General features: G+C 33.7%; 1 protein-coding gene across 1 annotated transcript; it reads left to right on the top strand.

Annotated features, from left to right (window-relative positions):
• The first annotated feature begins 430 nt into the window (after positions 1-430).
• Positions 431-18,300, top strand: LOC112057396 (uncharacterized). Its single transcript, XM_024097881.2, has 14 exons — positions 431-615; positions 3,939-4,083; positions 4,979-5,138; positions 5,702-5,831; positions 7,045-7,176; positions 7,459-7,569; positions 8,992-9,094; positions 10,970-11,117; positions 14,088-14,236; positions 15,019-15,178; positions 15,836-16,004; positions 16,871-17,071; positions 17,153-17,258; positions 18,064-18,300. The coding sequence occupies exons 1-14, from the start codon at positions 568-570 to the stop codon at positions 18,213-18,215; spliced, it is 1,914 nt and encodes a 637-aa protein (XP_023953649.1). The 5' UTR covers positions 431-567; the 3' UTR covers positions 18,216-18,300.
• Positions 18,301-20,910: the final 2,610 nt, after the last annotated feature.

Raw genomic sequence — 20,910 nt, 5'->3', positions numbered from 1 at the left:
GTAACTAGAGACACCTGCGACTTTGTTCGCTCTTGGATGCCTTGATCTGGTCCTTTTGCAAAAGCCGTTCTTAGCGGAAGCCTGATAGCTATAAACTACCTCCCTGCCAAATTCTACCGTTGTACGTCAAGCGGTTTGCGAAATTTCATGAATCATGATGATCTTTCGGGTTTATATATATTTTAGATTAGTTGTCTCTTTGTTCTCAAAAAAAATCCAAACTGCACCAAACGAATTTTCATCGATCGAAAGAGGAAATTATTATGAAATATGACTATAAAAAAAAGATAAATATATAAATTATAGAAGTGTCAGAATTCTTTGAAGTTAAAAGGGTTAGAGATTTCAAGCAAAACAAACACAACAACAAGCAACTGATCAAAATAACTCAAAATTCGCTGTACATTCATACTTTAAATAAAATATTAAGGCATGTACAACGAATTTTTGATTATTTAGAAAAAAAACTACATGCCGCACGGCCACTCGCAAACCTTGAATAAAAATTTAATACTGTCGTAATAGTATTAAATATATATTTAAAACGAGATCGCAGTGATTTCGTAAATGTTCATTTATTATCTTCTTAGTTTCGGCACAGAAAACATGGTTTTGGTGAGTAATATACTTATTCACTTAAATATTAAACTTAAATATTTTTTTAATGCACCTATTAGTGGAGTGCCGTTGGGTTTATATCTCGGAATCCAGTGCCATTTATTAAATCTTTAAATAAACTTTGGAAATGTGTTTTTAATAGTATATAGAAATATGTAAAAAAAGGTTTTGTGCGCTCTCAATTTTTTTTATTATTATTATATGATAATTATTAACGTTTTGAAGTTTTACTTCATTTATTTCACCCGCGTATAGTTCCCGCATTCTCGTGAAAATACAGGAAAATATATAAGCTCTACACGTGGCTTTCTAGTAGTAAAAAATTTGATTTTCATGAATAAGTTATTCTTGGAATTACATTAAAATTAACGGGTAAACAATAAACATCCCCTGTTTTCCTACCTTTATGGTTGGAATTGTTTTCCCAAATTTATAACCCATCTTTATAATATGCAATTTCCAATAAAAAAAAAATTATTAAAATCAGACCACTCGATAAAACTTTTACTGGTTTGCCAGTCTTGTATTATGTGACGTCACGGTGTTACTTGATTTCACAAAAAGGAATAAACGTCAAGCAAATTTTTAACTATTTTTTTTTATACACTCGGTTGTACGGTTTAGTGTTGAAACAGTTAAAATATAGACGCGATAGCGTTTTGGATCGTATTGTTAAAAAATTTTTAATAATTAATTTTTTTATGTATTCATGTGTCTAAAAAGTTCAATATATCTAGTAGAATGCTATTGAACAATTTAAGACCCTCTAAAAAGCGTCAACTAGTCTATTGTGTTCTTAATGGGTATAATCATAATAATTAGCCTACTTGTGAACTCGCCATCCTCACAAAAAGACCAAGTTTATGAGGATGGGTTATTATGGATCTTTGTATGTACCTAAATAATTTTTGTAACCTTTTTTTGTACAATGAAATAAAAAAAAATTAAAAAAACTGTTTTTGATGAATTTTTGTATAGAGATAAACTGGCCCTTGGAGCACGTAGTCACATTTTCCCGTGCGATTTGCGAAAAACAGAATTTCAAGCGAACAGAGTTGCGGTCGTCTAATAGTACATAACTATAATTATTGAATAAAAAAGTAACAGGTCAATGTACATTGAAGATATTTTGAAAATTTTAGTCAGAGGTCGTCATGTTATAATCAATACTAAAGCCAATTTTTAGTTTAATTTTCTGTCTGTCCGTTAAATGTTGATCGGGCATCAAGCTGAAACTACTGATTGAATTCAAATGAAACTTATCACAATTTGAGACCATTATACGTAGAAGGTTATGGAATACTTTTAGTTGCGAAAATTAAGTCAGAAGGGGCGAAACAGGGGTTAGAAGTTTGTATAAAAAGTCCTTCATTTTTCAAGTCATATTTATAAAATTTGGTAAGAGTACTACCAAAAATATATACTAAAAATATGTTAATAAAGATTTTCTACCCTTAAATGGTTAAAAGGGGTTTAATTTTGAAGATTTAAATGGTTTATGTAAGTTTTGAGTTATATTTTTATAAAATTATTAGTGGACTTTTTACTGTATATAATGCATGTAAAAATGTAAATAGAAGGGGGTTGAAAGTGTACACCGATTTTCACGCCAACGAAGTCGCGGGCATCCGCTGGTCTATAATATAATAGTGATTATAGATATGGATGCACGTTATTTTTACATATTATGCTTAATTAAGAGTTAACTTAACAGCCACATTATATTTAAATATTTATAGCCTCAATAGCTGTCGTCGTAGTAAAAGCTGTCGGATTCATCACCGAGGGATGGTTGTTCGATCCCCGCCCCGTTGGTATATTGTCGTACCCACTCCTAACACAGTCTTTCCCGACTAATTGGAAGGGAATGGGAATATTGGTCATATTAAAAAAAAGATATGGCAAATATTCTTTATAAAAAAAAACATTGTCCTATAAATTGATTAGAGAACTCGTTCCTACGCTCAGAAGTTTTAATTACTTATTAACACTATTAGCCACCAGAATCAAGAACTTTTGTAGTTAAAAAAATTGAGCGGCTCATCAAGATGAAGCTACTCACGGAAAATTAACCTGATAGTAATCAATTGTAAAAATGCTCCTCTGATCCTGGACTATAACATTTCTACTTTCCACGGTATGTAGCTACGTTATTGTATAGCTCGTGCGCATTTTTTTTTTTTTTTTTATTCTTTACAAGGTAGCCCTTGACTACAATCTCACCTGGTGGTAAGTGATGATGCAGTCCAAGATGGAAGCGGGCTAACTTGTGAGGAGGTTGGTTTGTTCACGGCATCGTACCGGAACGCTAAATCGCTTGGCGGTACGTCCTTGCCGGTAGGGTGGTAACTAGCCACGGCCGAAGCCTCCCACCAGCCAAAAACTTGTAACCTACCAAACACAGTACAAACATTCGAACCAGGTGTCAAGTTAATTCCCACAAGCAGTACAGTGTACATGTACTATAGATAGGTATTTAGTTACCAAAAATTCGATAGCAGAAATGCGATATGTGCCGATAACATTGATAACCGTACGTCGATACTCGGCTCAGTCTTTAGCTATGAGTATTGTTATACTGTTTAACGAACTTCAGTACGATATTTGTATACTTTATTGTACTGATAAGTAGTCAAGCTGAAAACCAGTTTAAGATAAAATTGTAACCATATTTATCAAACGTAAACGGTATTGAGTGCTCGTTTCGATTTGTCCGTAGTGAAAAAGTGTCCAACAGGTGTGTTTCGTGTGTTTTTCTTGTTTTATATAGGTACATATTATAATATAATGCCGGCCTAATGAATAATAGGAGATATCTAGATATTTAATATTATTTTTAGTGTTAAATAGCCAATTTTTTTGAAAAAAAATCACTGGCCCTTAAAACACGGGCAATTATTTAATTTAATTAATTTATATAAATTTAAATTTATTAGTTTATTAATAGACAAGAATAGGTAATTATGGTCAAAACTAAACTTCTTGGTCCTATACTTAAAAAAATATATTTATACACTAAATTATTAATTGAACTATTTTTGGGTACATTTTTATGGGTAGGTACGGTGTTTGTATGTACCTTATTAAACAGAAATAAGTTTTTTAAATCAGAATAGTTACGTTCTAGGAGCGCCGGTCTGGTTAGCCTACTCTTTTTTTGCACGTTGGCAAATATCTTTCATGTAGTATATAATATCGTTACCTCTATAGAAAATAATATACAAAATTATTTACAAAATGTGAGTGCAGGTTGATAATAATGCACTAAATATTGATTATGTATATAATTTTCAAACAATAACCCGATAATTATTTTACAGATAACATCAATGATACGCAAACTGAGTCCTGAGTTGGCCAAAATTGCCAAAAATGAGTTGAACGAGAACCCTAATCAAGTGGCAGAAGATTTGCGGCATATAAGAGAATGGATTTCCAAACAGCCGCATTTAAAAGCTAGAACAGGTACAAACGAAATAATAGTTCATTATGATATACGTGCGGTCATATGATGTAAGTGCGGCAATAAAGCTGAAAGTTAAAGTCCCAAGGTGCTAGAATAGCAAACTCACATAGCTAAAAAGCATAAAAATAAAATAAATAAAAATAAAAATTATTTATTAATCACACAGTAACAAATTTCTAATACAATAAAAGAGTAGATCCCTGGCTCCCAAACTAGCTGTAACTGTATCTTGGGAGCCAGTGGATTCCCATTAGTGTTACTTTTTGATAATCTGTTACTTAATTAAGATAATCTGTAGAAGCAAAAACAAGAAAGGTGTATTCGTAAAACAAGATAAAACACAAATAAATAAATTTTCGTGTGGTTGTGTGTTTGTGTGTGTGTGTGTGTGTGTGTGTGTGTGGGTGTGTATGCGAGTGTGTGTTTAATTAAGTATGAACGCGCTTGCAAGCTAAAAAGCATAGTATTGATCCTCTTCACACTACCTTCCTAAAGGAGAAGCGATGACATCAAGCGAGTTACAGAAAGCCGCTGGAGGCAGTTGGTTTAAGACCAATGGTGGTGTTTGGAAATCCTTGTCCAATGGCCTATGTCCGGCAGTCCGACAAAAATAATGTTGATGGACACTTTAAGAAGCTTTCGCTTAACTGCTGGGCCAACACTCGGATTTTTGAGACAGCGCGTATTGTGGGGAGGTTCCTAAATCTGGAGCCTTGACCACCGGTTGCTTGGGTACTAAAATATCCCGCAACGGTCCCGCAAAAGGTTGAATTTTATTTTTATATGTTTTTAATAGTGTTTTGTAATTTATTAACATTGTTAAAAATTAAAAAAAAAAAAACAAATGTATGAGGGAAAAAATGTTAATGGTAATGTTTGACGTTTATTTTTCAGATGATCAATGGCTGATTGCAATTCTCAGAGGATGTAAATTTAGTTTGGAGCGGGTGAAAACAAAGTTGGATTTGTTTTATACCTTGCGAACTACAGCTCCTGAAGTCACGTTGAGGCTTAAACCAACTGAACCGAGTTTTTTTGAATTTTTGAAGCTTGGGTAAGTTATCATCTTTTTAATATAAGTACTTAATTGAAGCATAGTTCATAAAAACCTAGTTCACAAAAAAATCGTTCATATTCGTAGGTATAAAATATATAGGTAAATAAAAAAATACAAAATAATTGCATTTAATTTTGTTAATAATCCATCTGTAGGTTTTTTATTCGAGTTAATATTAAGATAGTACATCCGTAGGTAATAATATTAATTAGAATCTAGACTGAGTACGATAATTATATTATCAGAATTATTACTTAGTGATAGCAATTATCATCATCGGCTACTGATCGTGTTATTTTCAATTGATGCAAAGTAAGTATAATACAGATTCAAATATAAATAAGATCAGATCAAATAATTCAAAGAGGAAGGTCTGGCCATGTAGTGGACGGTAAAAATAAAACTGATAATGATGATGATGATGATGATGATGATGATTCAAAATATATTTCAACTTTTGGACCTTCTCAGTTCATCATTAAGTGAAGATTCAAGTAAGAAAATTATAAAAGTGTGACGCTATGTGAGATGATTGAAAATTATTATGATAATTTTTTCAGAACCTGTGTAATTCTACGGCAACCTAAAGATGTTCTTCATCCTAGCATCATCCTAATAAGAGCGGGGGAGTACAATCCGGAAAAAAATAATGTAGCAGACATCATGTGTGTTCTATATTACTTAGTACAGGTAAGCTACGTAACTATATTCTATTATACCACGTGGACGCCCGGGACTTCTTCCGCCCTTAGACCTCTTAATTCCGTCCTTATCCCAAAATCCGTTCTTAGCTGACGTCAGGGAACTAATCTACGTCACTGCCGAATTTCATCTTTGTGCGTCAAGCGGTTTTTAGATAACATTTCGTCGGTTTTGTGTAAATGAGAAAAGTTTTGACCGGAACAGCAGAGAGTGGTCTCCTTCATACGCTCTGCAGGAGAAGAACGGGAAGAAGGCGTCGATATACGTACCTTCTCCCATTCTTGGAGACATCACTGGGTGCAACGAGCGTGTCGATGTAAAAGTGCCTGTTTTCACGACCCTTTCACATCCATAATAGGTTAAAGGTAGCGGCGCTAGGTTTAAGTTGGTAATCTGGTTCAGCCAGCAAGTTACCTGGCCGTAGGCTGAAAAAAAAAGATTATTGGTTTGCATTGGATTGGATTGATTTGGATACTATGTTATTAATAAACTTATTAAAGTTAATCAAATATAGGGGACATTTGACAACATATTCTTTAAAAGCTACTTTCTTTACACATGCACTAGGTTCCAAACATAAAATAATATAGTACGGAGCTAAAAACTGTAGTTGAAAATAGTAAATTTTGGATTCTTATTTTTAATTTTTAATATTTGTTTTTGTGTGTTTCTGACTTTTATTTCTAATTTTAATTCTGACTCTTGGTTTAATTTTGGTTTGCTTTTTCTGTAGTACATTACTCATAATATACAATATACATATATTGTATATTTTGTATATGGGTCTCTGGCCTGAAATAAAATGATTTCTATTTTATTTATTTTTATTTATTTAGATAAAGTAGCGATAGCCCAGTGGATGTGACCTCTGCCTCCGATTCCGGAGGGTGTGGGTTCGAATCCTGTCCGGGGCATGCACCTCCAACTTTTCAGTTGTGTGCATTTTAAGAAACTAAATATCACGTGTCTCAATCGGTGAAGGAAAACATCGTGAGGAAACCTGCATACCAGAGAATTATCTTAATTCTCTGCGTGTGTGAAGTCTGCCAATCCGCATTGGGCCAGCGTGGTGGACTATTGGCCTAACCCCTCTCATTCTGAGAGGAGACTCGAGCTCAGCAGTGAGCCGAATATGGGTTGATGACGACGAGATAAAGTAGTTTTAATTTTTATTATATTTCAATTATATTTTCATTTTCAGATTTTAGTTATAGAAAATGATATAGCGACAGTGATGGGAACTATGATAGTAGTTGATTACGAAAAAGTAACTCTCAGTCATTTGACGCAAGCCAGTCCAAGCATATTGAAGAAACTAGTGGCCGTTAGTCAGGTAGAGAAGGATATTCGTTACATTAGTGGCTTTCTTTTCAGAAAAATAGCTATGACATAGTTGATGCTACTACTTATGTTCTATTGAAGTGAACTTGGTAGAATAAAGTACCTTTTAAGATTTAGAAGTTTGGGTACATAATTTACATATGAAAAAGAAATGAAATATCAATATTAATGTAAATGTAGATAATTTTTGATCACCACAAATGTTTATTTCCTTGTTTCCGTAAATATTATCTTTCTACTGGTATTTCGCAAACGCTACTTTTTATGTTTTCAGGATTCCCTGCCGCTCCGTTTTAAAGGCAGCCATCATGTAAATGTGCCTTCCGGAATAGAAATAATTTTCAAGCTGATATCCGGATTTTTGGGAGAGAAGGCAAGAAACCGAGTGAGTTTCTTTTCGTTTCCTATACAATTTTTTTATCTTTATATAGGTACCTCTAGTATACTTGCATAGGATATCCCGAAATAACCCAAGAATATTAAAATATATATCTGCAGATGGTTGGTGTTGAACTCCTTAGCGACTTTTTACAGAAAAACATTTCCGTCATATGTATAAAAGTCAAAAGTCAAAATTCATTTTTATATATCAAATAGGCTTAGTTTACAAGCTCTTTCGAAACGTCAGGTAATAATAGTAAACTTAAGATAATGGTGATTATAATCATTCGAAAACTTAAAATTAAAGTTACGAGGGTTCCAAACGCGCCTTAGTCCGAGAAGAGACCACAACAAACTCAGCCAAGGTTTATTTTTTTTATTTATCACCATTTTACAAACTAATATAATACTAAGCAAACAGTCGTATAATACAGTTTAACACCAAGCTTTTTTATCATTTAAATACTCATTAACACTATAATAAGACTTTACTAAAAGCTTGCGTTTAATAAACACTTTGACCTTTTTGAGTGACATTCCAGTGTCTTCTTGTGGTAGTTTATTATAAAAACGTATGCAATTGCCCTTAAAAAAATTACTAATTTTTTTGTAATCTTTTTGTAAGGTGTGCAACAATTATATTTTTATTTCTGACTTATAAATTTTGTGTAATTTTAATTGTTTACGTAGGGCACACAACGGAACTTCTGATATAGAATATTTTTTCCTGGTTTTGTCACATTTTTCCTTAATGCTCCGTTCTTATTGGTCGTAGCGTGATATGTAGGTAATAATTATGCTTAAGCCTTGCTCTAATTGACATTGAGATTATTAAACAATTCTCTATCCTGAGCCCGAACCACTAGTTTCTGAGTTCATTCATTCTCAACCAATCAAAGAAACAAATAAAAAAAAGTTTTATAATATTATGTATAGGATTTCTTATAAAACTTAATTTAATTATCACGTATTTTTTTAAATTTTCCAAATGTCAACAACGCTGTCGTCCATTTTGTGACGTCACAATGTTACTCGATGTACTAAACGTCGAACTAATTGTCAATTAATTTTTGTGTCAAACGCTCCGTTTGTAAGGGAATTGTTAGAGAGACGTCATGAAACAGTTGAAATATAGATCTTCATGGCCGACAGGCGTTTTGGCTCGTATTATCAAAAACATATTTAAAAACTAAAATTTTCATGTAATCACGTGTCAAAAAATATGAAAAAAAAATCTATCTACTAGAACATTCTACTAGATAATTTTTTTTTTTAATATATTTTGAACTATTTATAAACATTTAAAAAGTGTCAACTAGCCTATTATGTTGCCAGCTTTAGCGATCTCTTTTACTCGTCAAGAGATAGATAGAGATAAACGATAAGATTTTTTTTAAAGAAAAAACGTTTTTTTTTTAATTTTCAGTTAAGAATATACAAATCTAACGAGGAGTTGCTAAAAAGGTTACCAGAAGAAGCCATACCAGTTGAATATGGTGGGAAGGGTGGTACTATTAATGAATTAATTGGTAAGTATCTTCTATTAATTGGGACCTTGTTTCTATTACAATATCCCGCCATCCTGCAATGGAACAGTGTGGTGGGCCTAAGAAGTAAGATCCATGTCCTCTCTCCTGAGGTAAGGAGGTCTGGCCCTGTAGTGGACCTGTAAAATATGTTGATAATGATGACTGTTTATATTTTTTACTATTAATGGGTTGGTAACCCGTTTGCAGAAAAATAAATATTTTTTTTGCTTATCTGGTATAGCAGTCGGCAATAATCTTTTAATCGGTTTGTTAATGTTTATAGCCTCTTAAAATTACGGCTTCTCTCAAGGTTATGTTCTTTAGACGTAATGTTATTTTCTTGTATAATAAGAACGAACAATTGTTGTGAGGCCTACGCTTGCATCGTGGGTTTTGTGTTCTGTTTATAATCCAACAACTAAATTAAAACAAAAAGTATTCATACAATAATTATTTCAATCATCTAATGTATGTACCTTACTTAGAAGTTCAAACTTTTTAATATACGGTTTTGTTGTCAAAGTTTTGATCACATCACACATTTGTTTTGTCCATTTTAAGAACATAATGTTATAATAATTATAAGTGTTAATTTTAATCTGAGATTGATAAAATATTCATCAATGAAAAAGAAAATTTTCAGTTTTATTCGTAAATAAAAATAAACTTAATTTTGCGTTTAGTCAAACATACAAAATGTATACTGCAGTTAAAGTATTATTAAAATCAGTAATAATTTGAACTTGCCAAGCAAGTTACACGGAGGCACGGAACTATGAACATTTACAAAAAAACAACCTTTGCTAGACAACAACTAATTAAATTTATCTGATAAAGTTTTTGTAATCACCCGCAAATTAGCAAAATAGTTTTATATTAATTACAACCGAGCCGAATGTGCTAAGAACTAAACCTTCTTGAAAATATTCTTAAATACAAAATTTTAAATTCCATTTCGCCAAAGTACGACACTGTCAATATTTAATTCGAGTCCCTAAGAAAGCTATTGTGAAGTTAATCGAACATACAATTATCTAGATTAAAGCTTTTTGAAGTAGGTAGTATCTAGAATACCTTCTAATTAGGGCGTGATTTCGTCTTCAACACGACATTGTACCGGAACGCTAAATCGTTTGGCGGTACCGGTATGTCTTTGCCGGTACCAGACCTGGACTAATTAAGAAAACCTTAATCAGCCCAGCCGGGGATCGAACCCTCGATCGGACCTCCGTCTTATATATCCACTGCGCATACCACTGCGCCACGGAGGCAGTCAAAATTTTAAGAATATATTAGGTAAATTTGATAGTATATAAACACAGCAACACTTCAATACATGAGAACATTCAAATAACATCTATTTCATAATAATAATATGGCTGCAGAAAAGGCGGTAGTATTTTCATCGGACCGCAGGTATCTGTCACAAAAGCTCGACGATTCATCATGTCAGCCGATGGACGTCCACTGCAGGACATAAGCCTTTTGTAGGGACTTCCAAACATCACGATACTGAGCCGCCTTCATCCAGCGATACATCAAGCTACTGATGTATCGCTCGATGATTACTAAAATAAAAAAAATCGGTTGTCTGTTAAGTCGGCTTACTGACGATTGTTGAACGTGACAACGTCATAAGAAAATACTGATGGAATGGTTGCATTTTTCAAAAGAAAATGTTCGTTTTTCTAATATATATATATATTAATAATCTTCATAGACCAGAATATACTTTATTTCTTGTAAAAAAAGTTGGTAGAGCGAGGGAACGACACATGACGTCTTCTTTTTTCGAGCGTTCAGCCGGCTCCATCGAATTATAAGACGTTGTCACGTCAATATTCTGTTTGTAACTTATATATTTTATACTTGTAGACTATTGGGCGAGTAAAATTGAAAAATACAAGCCATACCTGGAGCAAGAATTACAGTTCGGCACAGATGAGTCCAAACGTGTGAACAACGGTAAAGATCTCAAAGATCTCAACAATCAAGGCTCTTTTCGCAAACTTGACATTGATTGATTTAGTTTGATTATTATTATTATTTATTACGCAAATAAAGCTTTTTTAGAAAACTTGGAGTTTTTATTGGACAAACCGTGCCATCATCATTATCAGCCTGCATCCAGTGGCTCACACATACCTACGAGTACTGACACACACATCTACAAATATATAAAATATTATGAATACGATTGTAAATTACATACACCTAATAATATTTTTTATTAAATTGTGAATTTTAATCCAACAAAACTTGACACTCCCAAATTAAAAAAAAATACCTGTAAGTTATCTATAAATTGCTTATGGATTGTATAAATTACCTACTACTCCACCGGCAATGTGTAAAATAATTAGATTTTGGTAATTTTGGTATCATTTGCATAAAAAAATCATAAAAAGAATGTTAATGTAATTATAGAGAGGATTAATATCATACAATTATAACTGTCAACTCAAGATTTTTGACTTTTTCGAAGTAACCTAATTAAATTACTTCACTCGGCTTCACTTTCTCGACCCTCGTTTCGTTACAGATCACTACTTGGTCTCGTAGGCTTGCTTCATTCAGGACCTCCTTCGCGAGTTTGTGGCTTTTTTTTTACAAAAACACTAGGGCTAGGGCAGACAAGACTGCATGGAGTCAAAACTACACAAAATTACGCTATGAACTTCACACTTTTTTTTTTGTTCTTGACAAGTTAGCCCTTGACTACAAACTCTCCTGATGGTAAGTGATGATGCAGTCTAAGATGGAAGCGGGCTAACTTGTTAGGAGGAGAATGAAAATCCACACTCCTTTCGGTTTCTACACGACATCGTGCCGGAACGCTAAATCGCTTGACGGTACGTCTTTGCCGGTAGGGTGGTAACTAGCCACGACCGAAGCCTCCCACCAGCCAGACCTGGATCAATTAAGAAAATCTCAATCTGCCCAGCTGGGGATCGAACCCAGGACCTCCGTTTTGTAAATCCACCGCGCATATCACTGCGCCACGGAGGCCGTCAAAACACACACTGCGTTTACTCAAACAAATGCAACACGAATGCTGCATAATTATGAATCTGCAATTATGTATTGCATTTGTTCTGTCTGCCCAACCGGTACGTCACTTCCTTGCCTGCGCTCGTCAAACATACATTACCGTCTAAGTATCAGCTAGGCTATTCTGTAACAATATTTTTATAACTCTCAAGTGCGACTTTTGAATTCACCTCGATCTCTCTCTGTTTAACACGATACTTTAGAATGAGAAAGAAAGCAGTGAATTCGAAACTTGCACTTGCGAGATATACAAAACAACGTTAGAGAATAGCCGTTTGGGACCCTCAGAGGTGTAATGTGTGTAGCTGTAAATAAAGGTCCTACCTCTTCTAAGTTATCCCGCTACCATCTTACAGTGGAATTCATAGACGTTGTAGGGGCACCCCCAGGGGATCATTCAGCCGCTGAGTGTCAAATTCTCAAACAAATAGAGGTTAAATTCGACATTCAGCGGCTAAATGATCCCCTGGCGGCGCCCCTACAACGTCTATGAATTCCGCTGTTAGACTGCACTTATCTGTAAATATAAAAAAAAAACTTAATTTTGGATAATTATATGATTCTTAGTTTCAAAATAGATTTTTCCACATTGATTCTAATTTTCGCACTGACGTTGTTATATGTAAATTGTATACCTACTCGAATTATATTTTAACATCATTTTACGTTTGTTGTGGTGATGATGCCGGACGTGGCTTAGCTTGGTTGTAAAAATACGAAACATTTTCATTTTAAAATCGGTCCTGCTACAGGTAAGCTAATTAAATTTTAATATATAAGATAAGTACTATACTAATTACTGCGAACATCTATAAATTTATAAAATATAATTTTATGGCTATAGTTTATAATAGTTTTAATTATAAAAACATTTGAATTAAATTATTATTAGATACGACAAAATTCACGGATTAAATTATTATTTTTTTAAATAATCGTGTTAAAATACGGTTAACTTTTTTTTTAAACTAAAAAAAAATATTTAAAAAAATTCATATTATTTATATTTGGTAATATGTACAAAGCAAAGTTAGACGAACTTGATATATTTTTGAGTGTAATTACTTTTATTAAATAAATCTATTAAGACGATTTTTTTTTAATTTTTTTCGAACGTTCCATCAGAGTAAAAAGAACCAAGTTTATTTTTGCATTTTATTATTATAATCAACTAAATTAAAGTTATTTTTGTTTTAATCGGAATTTTAATTAACCATAATTGTATATTAGTACTTTAATTTACATAAAATTTTGTTTAAAATGTTTACGCTTCCGAAATAAATTCACACATTCTGGTAAACGGTGTAGTTTAGAGGCATTAGTAATAAAATGGCACATTAAAATTATTTTTAGGTACGCTGTTAATTAACATTTTTTTCTATTGATTGTTCGCTAATTAATGACAACTATAACCTTGATATGCTTCCTTATAGGTACAGTGCCCGCCACTAGATATCATGTTTGTGAAGTTAGCAACAAATGACTGCGCAATGAATCAATAACGGTACAAACAACGCGGGCGGGGAGCCGGTTAGACGCGACCGCGCATCTATACTCATTACGCAGCTAACTTCACAAACACAAAGATCCGTGGCGAGCACTATACACAGACGTGTTAAATCTAATTGTCATTGTATAGTCCAGTGAACAGTGTTAAATACTGGTACCGAGAATAAAAATACGTGTTAGCTCATTCGATTTGTCATGACCTGTAGAAAAATGTGCAAAAATTTCAGACCTATACAATTGAAGATTTGTAAAAATAGGGGTCTACATTAATGGAAATTAGTCCCAAACTATTGGTGTTAAAGAATTTCTACAAATAGATTCTTAAAGTAGAAGAAATTTTGTAATAAAACTATTAACTTGTGAAACTTGATCTCTATTGGTAACTTATTAATGATATGATAATATTAGTTGTTACAGAACTTATAAACTGAAGTACAATGACGTCCATACGGGAAATTTGCCCCGCTTTGCAAATCAGGGCACAGAATGAACTCAATGAGGTACCAAGTAGAACCTCTTCAGACATCCAAGCTCTAAGAGACTGGCTCAAAAAGCAGCCACACTTAAAATCAGTTACTCCATGTAAGTCATTCTGGGATTCGTCGTTTGTCCTTAACTCCTTATGTGTGCTTCATAACAACGACATAACATCTATACTAATATTTTAAAACTGAAGAGTTTGTTTGTTTGTTTGCTTGAACGCGCTAATCGTAGGTACTACTGGTCCGATTTGAAAAATTCTTTCAGTGTTAAATAGCCGATTTATCGAGGAAGGCTATATATTATCCTACGGAAACGGGAACCACGCGGTTTTATAAATAAATTGTTATATAATATAAATAATTTGTAATCTATTCGGATTTCGTTCAGACAATATGATTGTTAAAGTCAAAGTAGAAATATTTTATTGATTAAAAACTTAGTAAGATTGAAAACATAATATTGGTTCATTTTGAATTATTGTCAATATTATTACAAATTATGAAATTAGTGGTGGTGGTAATAATATCAAGCGAAAATCAAAGTTATAATTTACGAAAATCCGTTTATTACTTTCTTTAACTATTCACAATAAACAGATTATTATGAAAATAGTTTCGTTTTGTATAGATTTTATTTCCATCCTACAAAATGAAGCAATCCCCTTTTATTTTTGGTATTTATATTTAATGTTAACATTTATAGTTATAGTAAGTTATCATAGTTTTTATTTACTACTTAAGTACAGCACAATAATTGTATCATCCTCTTTTATTCACTTCTATCAGCGGTCAACTGATCATCTTCTCTATTTAGACGAATTTACCCCTTTTTCTTTTTTCCTCTTGTGTCCTTCCACTCTGTAAGTTACACAATACTTTCAGCGGACCAATGGCTAATTGGCTTTTTAAGAGGTAATAAATTCAGCTTGGAAAGAAGCAAGGAGAAGCTAGACATGAGCTACACTCTGCGCTCGGTGTTGCCTGACATTGCGCAAAATCGAGACCCGTTTGATCCTGTTATACAGGACATTTTGAAAATGGGGTAAGCATCATCTGTAAAGACAAGGTTAATGTACCTTCAATTAGTGTTTCTTTCTTATTATCATCATGAATCAATGATTTTTCCGGGGTAAAAGTAACCAAAGTTCATTAAATTATTATGCAAAAAATTAACCTACCTAAATAAATTCCTATACATATGTTCTTCCCCAAGGTCCAATATATTTTTTTTTATTTTTATTGTTTACAAGTTAGCCCTAGTAAAAACAATCTCACCTGATGGTAAGTGATGATGCAGTCTAAGATGAAAGCGGGCTAACTTGTTAGGAGTAGGATGAAATCCACACCCCTTTCGGTTTCTACACGACATCGAACCGGAACGCTAAATCGCTTGGCGGTACGTCTTTGCCGGTAGGGTGCTAACTAGCCACGGCCGAAGCCTCCCACCAGAATTTATCTTTATACCAAAAATCATCCAAATCTTAAGCGATTTGGATGATTTTTGGTTAAGCCGGGAAAAGGTTAAGATACTTAATAACTCATTTATAAGAATATCATTGAAGTATGGATGGATATTAAGAAGGAAAGGAATAGACAGACTAATTACTGAGTTACAATATATGTTCCCTTTATTATTGTGTCCTCTTATTGGCTCTTATACATCTTTGGTTTTCTGTCTAACTACGATTAATATTTTTAGATATTATCTACCCATTAGAAGTACTCTAACAGAGGACGCTAGTAGGATTGTTCTAAGCAGATTCAATGAGACGTGTAAAAAACATCATTTGATACAAATTGTGAAAGTGTGTTTCATGATTGCAGAAATAATGATATTGGAAGATGATAATTTTATTATAGGCGGTGAGGTGAGAATTTTGTATTATCTTACTAGCGAACGCCCGCGTGGAAATCAATGTTAACTTTCAACCCCTACTTTAGGGGTTGAAATTTAAAACTCTTGAATCACGTCATACGAAACATATTTTGTATTTTTTATGATTTATGAACATATTTTTAAAACTGTAAATCTTAAAATGACGGACTTTCCATTCAAACTTTAAACCCCTATTTCACCCCCTTCTATTTTTATTTTAGAGTCGAACCCTATGTTTTGCTCCAAGATTCCATTCACCAATATTTAAAAAATCATCTTGATCGGTTCAGCCGTTTAGCTGTGAAAAGGTATCAGATAGACAGAGACAGACAGACAGACAGACTTACTTTCGCATTTATAATATTTATAGAAGTATAGATATAGATTTTGACGACCTCTCTCGCGCAGTTGGTAATCGTGTGGTTTTCAATAAAGAGGCCCTGGGTTAAATACGAGTATCAGCTCAAATAAATTTCAGATTATATATTAACTAGCCGACGCCCCGCAGTTTCCATAGACCCGCTGAGTGACTTTGAGCCTTTTCATAAGGTCTATTAGCGACAAAGTTAAAAAGTTAAAGTTAAAGCCGTTACACTACGATCTGTTAGATCTGATTATTCGATACTTTTTTTTTGTTTACTTTAATTTTTTTATTGAAAAATACAATGAGGAACTTAAGCTAACTTATCCTAATAACTGTACAAATTATGCCCACGTGGAATGGTGGCAAGAATACTGGCTGCATTTCCGCCGACAACCGGCCAGCCCTTCTGTCACCAGTTGAAGTAATTAGACGCGGTAAAATTCGACATATTACATGGTGTAATTATTCAGGTGTTTAATTATTATTTTCAACAGGATGTCTTGGTAGATCTCAAAGGCGCTGGATTGAATATATTTACTCAATGGACGCCAACAGTAGCCAAACAGGTTTTAACGATGGTGGAGAAGGCTCTCCCAGTGCGTATGAGAAGCTGTCACATTCTACACACTCCTCCAGGATTTGAAGCCGGATACGCTTTGCTGAAGGCGTTTATCAGTGAAAAATTTACGGAAAGGGTAAGAAGATATTTGCTGCCTATATTTTTTGTTGTTAAATTGATTTTTTTGAAGCATAATACGTATATTTTCTTTTTTCAGTTTTTTGTTTACTCTAAAATGACTGACGCTATATACGACAAGTTTCCAAGGAAGGTATTGCCTGTAGAATATGGTGGGGACAATGGTACTATACAGGAATTAATTGGTAGGTAATAATAGGTATTATATATTTACACTTAGCTAAAGGTTCTATAATATGCTAATTAAATAGATTACATAGTTGATAATTTTTATTTTGTATCAGTATAATTTATAGATACTTGGCTCCAGGTGACACGTATTATTTCGTAACTTTACCTGGTGTTGGATAGCTAAATAAAAACTTTTTATTTATATTTTTTATTGATTACACCATCGTGTACAACTGTTTGTTATACTTTTTTTTACAATTAGTTTTTTGCTAGTTTTGAGCCGATTGAGGTTTTCTTAATTTGTCCAGGTCTGGTTGGTGGAAAGCTTTGGCTGTGGTTAGTCACCACCCTACCAGTAAAGACGTAATGCCAAGCGATTTAGCGTTCCTGTACGATTTTGCGTAGAAACCGAAAAGGGTGTGAATTGTCATCCTCCCCCTAACAAATAAGCCCGCTTCCATCTTAAAGGCACATTAAGCCGGATTTATATTTATCTGACGTGTCGTGTCGTGACGGATCAGTACAGAATCGGTATCATACATATTATATGGCAACGTTTACACTTATGTGTTGTGACATGTCGTGATGGCTTCTGATGTGCCGCATACAAAATGTATGATACCGATTCTGTTCTGATGCGTCACGACATGACACGTCAGACAAATATAAATCTGGCTTTATGTTTGCAATCGACCGTGTAGTGTAGGGTTCATATTACGCTTTCCAACATCTTGGTACACCTCTTCAAACTCGACGCGACGCTTGATGCCACTTCAACTTTGTGATTCGTATTCTAAGTCTCTTACATTATTATTTCAGATCACTGGAAAGTAAAGGTAGAGAGTTATCGCGATTGGTTTCTTCTCGAAGCCGAGCAACGTTCAGAGGAAACGCTAAGGCTCGGTGAACCAAAAACATCATCCTCTCTGTTTGGTGTGGAGGGATCTTTTAGAAAACTAGAAGTTGATTAAAGTTCAATATAAAATAATGATTATTGTAGGGTTTTCTAAAATGAAAATAAATGTTGTATTTTATTTTGTTATTTTTTAAATATTTATTTTTATCTGTAGTTTGACCTTATTCTTGAAACCCTTATCCTCCAAATAGGAGTCCTGTGTTGTTTGCGGGCGGATAGGTAGGACATTTGTCACGACTGGCGACTGGACATGAGAAAGGAGACCTTTAAAAAATATAAAAAAAAACCTCAAGGATTTCTTATTCTATTTTTTTTTATTATTTTTTACAAGTTAGCCCTTTACTACAATCTCACCTCATGGTAAGTAACTTCATAAATTAAAAACTTAATTTATTGATATCGCCATCTGTTCGAAAGCTTGTAAACTTCCTGCTTAATGTATGTAGTTGGTATCATTGAATACATATGTATGTAGTATTCAGTAGTGACTTTGGTTCATTGAGAATGTTTACCTATCTGTTAGAACCAAGTACCAGTGTTATACGAGAGATGTCGCTTTTAGATTTTTTTAATTTTTGTTTTTTTTTTTATTGTTATTCTTTACAAGTTAGCCCTTGACTACAATCTCACCTGATGGTAAGTGATGATGCAATCTAAGATGGAAGCGGGCTAACTTGTTAGGAGGAGGATGAAAATCCACACACCTTTCGGTGTGAGTGAGAGTGTTTCAAAAATTTAACTTCCTGCTTAATGTATGTAGGTGGTATGATTGAATACATATGCACGTAGTATTCAGTAGTGACTTTGGTTCATTGAGAATGTTTACCTATCTATTAGAACCAAGTACCAGTGTTATACGAGAGATGTCGCTTTTAGATGTTTTTTCATTTTTTTTTTTTTTTTTTTTATTGTTATTCTTTACAAGTTAGTCCATGACTACAATCTCACCTGATGGTAAGTGATGATGCAATCTAAGATGGAAGCGAGCTAACTTGTTAGGAGGAGGATGAAAATCCACACACCTTTCGGTGTGAGTGAAAGTGTTTCAAAAATTTAACGGGCTTTGTAAATAAATCATTAAAAATGTCACAAAAATTAAAATGTTGTATTTTCCGATTATTGTATTAGAAAAGTACTTGTAAATTAAGTTTGCTTGAAATAATATTTATTTGGGAACCTTACGTTATTGGATTGCTTTCACCATTTCATTTTTTTATAGTGCAGTCCTATATAATTAACACTAGCTGACGCCGCGCGGTTTCACCCGCGTGGAACCACCGTTCCCGTAGGAATACGGAGATAAAATATAGCCTATAGCCTTCCTCGATAAATGGGCTATCTAACACAGAAAGAATTTTTCAAATCAGATCAGGAGTTCCTAAGATTAGCGCGTTCAATCAAACAAACAAACAAACAAAGTCTTCAGCTTTATAATATTAGTATAGATAACACTTAACAGCACTGCCTCTCTGTTCAACGGACACAACTGGGCAATTGCACACGACACCTCTTCTTCGTGCTTTCTTAGGAGAAAGCCTCAAGTATGTGTGATGTAACTGGTCACCGACGAGGTACCCAATAAATCTGAAATCTCTCCGAGAAAAAAAAATAGATATCTCAAAGAAAATTTCCCTCTCCAAAATGTTACCTAGGACCGAGGAATGTTCAAGAATCATAAAGCGGTTGTAATAATTATGTGCAATTAACAGTAATAGTTGGTGGAAAATTTGCTTCCCACTAAACATGGACTATCAATATTTATGAAGTTTTTACTACTTAAGCAGTTTTTACAGATTACCGTTTAATGGTAGGTATAATTAAATATTCAAATAATATATTCTCATAACTCAGACTGCTCTGTGATTCGGACTCATTAAAATCATTAAATACAGAGTCATCCAGTACCTAATCATTATTTTTGTAAAAACTTCTAAATCTAAACTGTCTGGCAAGTTGCCATGTTGGTACGCGAGTAGTAAATATCTTTTTTGTTAGTACCTTTTATAGTTTTCAGTACAATTAAAATTTAATTGTGTATGAAGTAATGTATAAAATAACATAGTGTGTGTATAAAATAACATTTGAAGCTGTACTATATTTTTTTTGAATTATTTTTTTCTGTTACCAGCAATATTAACCAACAAGAAAACGAACAAAAACCAATCATAAGTTTTCAAAAAATATCGTAATACTCAAGATGTATAGAAAAAGATCTTAGCTTGTCTTGTTGTGGACAAATTAAAGATGAATTCAAAATGTCATAAAACGTTGTAGCAAACATTTTTTAAATAAAGTAATGATTTCATTATTAAAGTAGAATTATCAAGATTTTTTAGATATAAGTAAGTAACGAGGCGTGATAGCCCAGTGGACATGACCTCTGCCTCCGATTCCGGAGGGCGTAGGTTCGAATCCGGTCCGGGGCATGCACCTCCAACTTTTCGGTTGTGTGCATTTTAAGAAATTAAATATCACGTGTCTCAAACGGTTAAGGAAAACATCGTGAGGAAACCTGCACATCAGATAATTTTCTCAATTCTCTGTGTATGTGAAGTCTGCCAATCCGCATTGGGCCAGCGTGGACTATTGGCCTAACCCCTCTCATTCTGAGAGGAGACTCGAGCTCAGCAGTGAGTCGAATATGGGTTGATAATGATGAAGTTGCCGGGCGGTAAGGGCCGGGGATCGGCAATTCCCCTTTATTTTCCCATTTTTACCACTTTTCATTGCTACTGCCGAAGTTGTAGCCA

Source organism: Bicyclus anynana, chromosome 3, assembly GCF_947172395.1.
Source record: "Bicyclus anynana chromosome 3, ilBicAnyn1.1, whole genome shotgun sequence".
Lineage (NCBI taxonomy): Eukaryota > Metazoa > Arthropoda > Insecta > Lepidoptera > Nymphalidae > Bicyclus > Bicyclus anynana.
This window is presented reverse-complemented; position numbering and strand designations above follow the sequence as displayed.

Excerpts from the sequence above, each read along its gene's own strand:
- LOC112057396 (XM_024097881.2), top strand. The coding sequence starts at position 568 with ATGTTCATTTATTATCTTCTTAGTTTCGGCACAGAAAACATGGTTTTG. Across the intron at positions 9,095-10,969 it reads TACTATTAATGAATTAATTG|ACTATTGGGCGAGTAAAATT; the intron begins GTAAGTATCTTC and ends TTATACTTGTAG. Across the intron at positions 14,237-15,018 it reads CTTAAAATCAGTTACTCCAT|CGGACCAATGGCTAATTGGC; the intron begins GTAAGTCATTCT and ends CAATACTTTCAG.